General features: G+C 27.8%; 1 protein-coding gene across 3 annotated transcripts in view; it reads left to right on the top strand.

The window, feature by feature from the left end:
* The first annotated feature begins 203 nt into the window (after positions 1 to 203).
* Positions 204 to 7,412, top strand: part of LOC108694714 (dehydrogenase/reductase SDR family member 7) — an 8,026-nt gene continuing 817 nt past the window's right edge. Inside the window, exons 1-7 of one of the 3 annotated variants that reach the window (XM_018204354.1) lie at positions 204 to 479; positions 3,675 to 3,837; positions 4,387 to 4,539; positions 5,213 to 5,319; positions 5,989 to 6,228; positions 6,315 to 6,434; positions 7,207 to 7,373. In XM_018204354.1, coding sequence (XP_018059843.1) covers positions 3,714 to 3,837; positions 4,387 to 4,539; positions 5,213 to 5,319; positions 5,989 to 6,228; positions 6,315 to 6,434; positions 7,207 to 7,373 — 911 coding nt within the window. In that variant the 5' untranslated portion in view covers positions 204 to 479; positions 3,675 to 3,713. The other 2 variants (XM_018204356.1, XM_018204355.1) reach the window with 2 other exon arrangements.

Here is a 7,412-nt window from a genome sequence, read left to right as displayed (position 1 = left end):
CGTATAAAATTACTATATAGAATTAAATAGTTTATTTAAAAATAAAATAAAATTCTATTTTCTGTAATCTGCAGTAAAAATTAGAGATTATACAAGTCAGATTTAAAGTTTATGAAAATTTGCACAAATTTTAATAAATTTTAAATCTCTTTTTTTCAATATACTTGGAAGGGATTCGTATCTATATATTTTGAAGTTGCTCGTTCATTCCCGGCACATTCTTCGAGCATCATCATCCAAATCGTCTTCTGCTCACGTTTCTGCGTGATCGATCCGGGGACCCAGTCTTTGTTTGGAGTTCGCACACAAGTGATGTGAACTCCACACCCGCATGGTTGGAGCACGGTTAATAGCATGAAGAGGGCATAGATGGATATACAACGCATGCGCAAGTGTACACGGATATAGACTTATTGTAGTGTATGTATCTTCTTATGCTCTCTTGGAATTCACATCATTGGTTCCTTTCAGGCAGTTAGGTGAGTCTACCAATGTGATCAGAACATCAGACGTATTATTACGTTTCACGTTATCATTTTTGGAAAGTGTGACCGGCTTCAAACGCGCAATTGAGTTTATGTTATTCTTTTAGACTTTCTGTATATTGTTTTTTTTGTTACTCAACGTACTACTCGCATAAGCGGCATTTTCGATCCTGGCCGTATCGACTCTGTGTTAGAGTCTGAGCGCAAGAATTGTAAATCGTAACATTTACTTAAATTTAAATTGTAGACGTAAGTCAATACAACTTGTCTCCAAGAGATGGCAATAAATTGTACGTCACACGCCAAAGCTTGTGCGTTACTTACGTCTACAACTTCAGTCTCTAAGTAAGTATTACGACAATTCTTGTGCTCAGGGCCATTCTCACGCGAAAAAAAAGAAGTTCCACAGGCAGATGCTTTTTTTTTTGGAGTTCTTCAGACGGAGTTAAAGAGCGAACATATGACGACAGTGCGAACCGGCGCAAACCGGCAGCACTTTGTGTTCCACATTATGCGATTTCATAGTGAAAATGATGATCTCTCTAATTTGTTTTCTGTGGTTTCAGTTTAACGTTTCTTCTTTATTCTTTTCCTTTTGAGTGACATTGAAAGTGATCGTTTTCCTCCTTTCTTTGTACGTTGGACTTCCTTTAGTTTCTTTATGGCAAAATGTCACTAGAATGCTGACTAACAAGCATTTATTCGAAAAAATTCTTGCGACGATATGACGATAATTTATCATTTCTTCGTATGATGCAATTTGTCTGGATGTGGTTTATCTGTATATGCATGCGCTTATAAATAATTCGTCTCTCCTCCTTTTCTTTCTACGTTGAAGAGAAGATAGACTTAATAACGATACGCATTTCTATATTAAATTTTTTTACGACTGTATTCGTTAATATTTGCAAATGAATTATTGACAGTTAGGTCAATGTATTTTTTCTAAGTTTGTATTTATCTTATCTTATAGTAAAATAATGTTTAAAAACATAAGACTTACAAACATTAATGAATGCAAAAGAGATATTTAAAAAAAAAATAAGATTTTTTTTAGAAAATAAACGTTAATTTATTAACAAAGAATAAAAATAGGTTGTATATTTCTCAAAATTATTTTATCTAAAAAGATGTATAACAATTAAATTATCTTGATAATATCATCTCAATAATATTTAATATGTATAATATAATTAAATATACGCCGCGTTAAGATTACTAATATATTTCTCTCTCTGTTATCGATTTTGTTAAAATTTCTACTCTGCATACAAAAAAATCGGCTGAAATTGTTTCATGGTGCGACTCTGATTAGAGGTTCTTTACAATGAATGGAATCTTTGTTTAGAAATAAAAAAAAAATACAGTAATGTATTTGAATATGTATTCAGTTTTGCTTTTGATTTAAAAGATCTCTTGAATCTGAAAGAGAGAGAAAGAGATATATTAACGAGCACGTTACGATAACCTTTCTTGAAATAATTTTTTTATCACATGCTATCACTTAAAAAATATCGAAGGAGAAAAATAAGTCACGAAAAATAAGTATTTGAGATACAAAAAATAAAAAATAAAAAAATATATAAATAAATATTATCATATTTGCCGAACGTGTTGTTGTATAATCTGTCACACAGCACTACTTGAACTTACGGAATAACACCGGTTTCACTGAAAAGAAAAAGAAAGTTTAATAACAACCTAGATAACATTTATATTGCACAAAGTATTTAAAACACGTTTTTTAGATATCTTATGCAACATGTTTTTTTATCTGGGAAGATTTTTTTTTTAAATCCCAGACATCATTTTTTAAATCCCATACAACAATATTAATAAAATATTCACAAAATATTTGTAAATATTTATAAGATTTGTTTTAAATATTTTTGTGATAGATGTCATCATAAATATGTATTATAAATATTCTGAAATATTTATTGTAAATGTTGTAATAAATGTTATGAAAATACTTAATAAAATATTATAATACAAATAAAAAATACTTACTAGAAATATTTATTTATATTTATTATAATTTTATAATTAATACATATCTTTTTAGTATATATATATATATATAATTTTAAGAAACATACAGTCTATTTTATTCTTTATGAATAAATTGTTAATTAATAACAATTAATTAATAATAATTAATAACAGCAAGAAATGATGATCAATTAAACATCGAATCGAGGTCAAATGGTATTTAAATTATCGTATCGATGTTAACATCAATTCGATGACTTTGACTATTTCTTGCTCGATAATATTTATTTTTTAAAAATAAAGTTCTTTTAAAAAATATTTTCTCTGTATGAATACATTTTGCACTCACTGTATATACGCTCTAGTTATGATTAAAATTTTTACGTAAATAGTAAAATAATTTTTATGATAAAAGTAATTAGTGAAATCCCAAAAATTTACCATTATCCCAAAAATTTAACTGCGTTACCATGAACGTTATTTAGAAGAAAATAACGTCGTTACTCAAAACGTTACTAAAAAAAAAAAAAAATAATCATAACAAATAACGCATTACTTTTGCCAACCCTGGTTATAATTATATGAAAACAAGTCTTACGATAATCGCACTGCCTGTAATTAAGTATGTCACGAAGATTCAATTTGCACCTGTGATGTAATTGATGATCATGTTTCGTGAATAGTTGCAACACCAATCTTTTATTGCTAAAACCTCAAAATCCAGTGAATCCAATAATGACTCCAGCTTGTCTATATTTAATTTAATGCTGATTTCTTCTCTTCAGAAATTAGAAGATGTGTCTATCTCGTTATTTTGTTACCTGTTTTTTTGAAATAGTAACGTAAATTGTATAATTATATTAATTTCAATGGAAATAAAAAATGTGATTTACGTAATTAATTTTTTTTTGCTCTTCATTTGAAAAAGAATTATTTATTAAATAAAAATTAAGGAAAAATGAATAAAAAGATCACAAAGTTCTATAATTTTAAAATAAAGTAAAAGAATTATTCTTTTTCTTCTCCAATATTTAATCCAAAACATTTTCAAATCTTTAAATCCCGATTTTTTTATAAATAATGAAAGAAATTGTAAAAGAAAGACATAAAAATTTATAAAACCGAAATTACATAAGAAAACAAAATGTACACGTATTCATATGTATAAGTTTGATAACAATGTAAATTTTTTTACAGAAGTATTTTCATATCACCATAGATAAGTGTTAATTAAATATGGATTTATTCGTAATTATCGGACTCTTAATCGTAGTCTACTATTCCGTCTATCTCATTCTTCCCTCTTTCTTGGATTGCGACATACTGCTCGCTTTTAAAGAAAAGTACGGCAAATCCGTATGTAAGTATATTTTTTGCACAATCCTAAAAAATAGCAAAGAATTTTCTTCAATCAACTTTTCGTCAGTCACAAGTAAAATCGCATAGATACGAGCAAAATCTATTTGTTTATCTATGAAAATTTTCAGTCCAGTAAATAAAAATTTACATACAATTTGTTAATAAATAAATAAACATGAAACATCCAACAATGTTATCTCTATTTATAGAAAAAAAACTGTCGGAATGCAAAATAGGCTGTAAAGATAATATATAATTGAATGTTAGTTTTGTTTGTTTCTTAAATAAATTTTTGTGTATCACTGGATTGAAGAGAATCTTTATATCATTATTTATTCAATAATCTAATTCTAATTAAAAATGTACAATATTAATATTATAAAATATTAATATTATAAAAATAAAAATTATTGTAATTTTTATTATATTATTATTGTATAATTTAATTTTTTGTCTATTTTTTTTTATTACAAGAGTTCTCCTGAAATCTGTCACAAATTATAAATCATTCAAAGAATATGAATAAACGAACATATTTTCGTTATCATAGCTTCATTGAAAGGCAAGACAGTATGGATAACAGGTGCATCTGCCGGCATCGGAGAACATTTAGCTTACGTGTTAGCCAAAGCGGGCTGCAAGTTAATCTTGTCCGCTCGGAGAATCGCTGAATTAGAACAAGTGAAGAAAACGTGTTTGGAAGGTAGATATTCGCGTCTCGCACACTTCTGTAAAAGATCTTTCCGCTATGTTAATGATTTTCGTCGACTGTTTTAATTAATTGATATGATCTCTTTCGATTCTAAATAGAATCACATTAAGTTAATGTCGTTAACTCACTACTATTGGGCGAGTTCAAGATGGCAAAGTGGCTAAACATGCTTATCGAGCGATTGAATGTGATTGGTTGGATCTATAAGTAACAATCAATTATGCTCATTTGCTCGGCGGACAGGCTAGCCGCTTTGTCAACTTGAATCAGAGTTAGTAAAGACTAATGTTTTTTTTAAGAATAAAATGTATTGTGTTTTTTCTAAATATGTTTTTAATGCTTCAAATATGCTTTAAACAGTACTATAAAAAAAACATATTTAAAACATATTAAAAACATCAATTAAGCATGTTTTAAACTATTTGAAACACGTTTAAAACATGTTTTTACCCTATCTTGAATGCGCCCATTGTTATCCACTTTGGTTCTGCGCACAATAGAAGGAATAAGGAATAAAGAATAAACGATTTCAACTTATCAGAAACAGTGTGAAACTCCTATGTATCTCACTTCTGATAGGTTAAAATGGTTTATTCTTTATTTCTAATTCCTTATTCCTTCTATTGTGCGCAGGGCCTTTTTTTTCATAAATGTTCCTTTGCAGAGAATAGAAACTTAACTGACAATGATGTGGAAGTTTATCCTATGGATGTGCTTGATTTGGACTCGCACGAGAAAGCATTCGAACATGTAATCAATAAATTCGGCAAGGTAGATTTAGCAATTTTAGCATACTATATTTTTTATGTTAATAAAAATCATCAATCTTTTAATTAAAATTCTATTGCATGCCTCTGTTATATTTATTACTCTTATTATTATTTATTACCGATATGTTTTAATCGAAAATCTTGTTATCTCTGATGAAAATTTTCCTGAAAATTTTTGTACAAATACTTTTCAGAAATACTTAGAAAGCCTACATCTTTTCTTAGAATTTTTCATATACATGAATATTGAAATGTTCTAAGATTTCTTATTTTATAAGATTTCATCAGAAATTATAGAATGAGAAATCTTAGAAATACAAATATTTTAGAATTCTTACACTGAGAAAAAATCAAATAAATAATATAGCAATTTAATTTAATCAAATGAAAATGAAATTTTTCAGTATTTTTGCTGAAAAATTCACTTGCAGCAAAATTGTAACAAGTTCTCAAAAATTTCGCTAAAATATCATTTTCAATAAAATTTCAACAAAGTTTTCCGCCAGAGAGCTCAAGACAATTATACAAATTGGAACATTCTTGAAAAGTGTTTCATTTTCATTTGTATTAAAAAATCTGAGAAATTTTGTATAAAATTATTCAGAAATTTAGAGAAAAATTCTGAAAAATTTGTAAAAAAATTTTACCAAGGATGTGTTTCTATATTTAGTTAGACATACTCGTCAACAATGCTGGCCGTAGTCAAAGAGCAAAATGGGAAAACATCGAGATAGCAGTTGATAAAGAAATGTTCAACTTGAATGTATTCTCCATCTTATCCTTGAGCAGAATAGCAATAAAACACTTTTTGAAAGTAGGCGAAGGTCAAATCGTCAATTCCTCAAGTTTAGCAGGAATTGTACCTGCACCGATGTCGGCGACCTACTGCGCCACTAAACATGCCTTACATGTAAACAGTTTTAAGATATCATCTTTTTTCGTTGAAAAAAATTATTCGCAACTTCGCTTAAAATGCTTTACTATAAATTTTTATAGGGTTATTTCAGACCGTTGTTCTTGGAACATCCTGATAATAATATTAGTGTGACAATGGTTTGCCCGGGTCCGGTACAAACCGAATTTCTAGCCAAGAGTTTCACGGAGAAATCTGGCCAGGTACGTGTTATAAAAATGCTTATCTGTATCCAGATGTTTGTAGAAAATTTATGGCATGAGACATGAAAATATTATATAATTGCGTAATAGTGATACAGAAAGGTATTAAGTGTGTAAAATACAACTTTATTTATACCTTTTTTTTATATAAAAACTCATTTGTAGATTTTTATTAATTAATTTCTTATTATTCTGGTGAAAATTTTTTTAGAATTTTTCATATAATTTTTAAAAATTTCTATATAATTTTTCAGAATTTTTCTATAATTTTATAACTTTTTCACATTTTTTTATACGAATTGGAACATTTCTCAGAAAATCTACATTTTTCCTCAGAATTTTTCACATATGTTAATTATGAAATATTAGTAAGATTTTTAAGATTTTTTGTAAGTATAATTTCTGAAATGTTACAAAACCTAAAAAATTTTAAAATATTTTTTAAAAATTATGAGATCAGAAATTTCAAAAGATTTTAGAATTCACTTGAGAAGTTCTGAGAGAGGATGTAAACTTTCCGAATATTTATGAGTATTTCTGAAAAATGTTCCAATTCGTATAAAAATTATGAGAAAAATTTTCACCAGGGTAATGATGGAAAAATTGCGAAACAATTGCAAGAGACTTTTTCATTCAGTTTAATTCGCTTTACTTATCCACGAGAAGTAGCATTTTATTACCAGATCACTTGTACATAATATTAAACAATTAATTATTACATTACAGCAATACATATTATGTATTGTTGACCACATTTTATGATTTTGTTTAGAATTACGGTGTAGCAACGGACACATCTAAAAACAAAGTTAGCGTGGAACGTTGTGCAATTTTAATGGGCGTCGCGATTGCAAATGAACTGGACGAAGTGTGGATTGCCACAGCGTCTTCATTACGACTTGTATATTTGATTTATTGTTTTCCGAATTTTGCAAAATGGTATGTGTCTACATAATTCTATCATGTATGTTAATACTA

This window comes from Atta colombica, unplaced genomic scaffold, assembly GCF_001594045.1.
Source record: "Atta colombica isolate Treedump-2 unplaced genomic scaffold, Acol1.0 scaffold123, whole genome shotgun sequence".
Taxonomy (NCBI): domain Eukaryota; kingdom Metazoa; phylum Arthropoda; class Insecta; order Hymenoptera; family Formicidae; genus Atta; species Atta colombica.
This window is presented reverse-complemented; position numbering and strand designations above follow the sequence as displayed.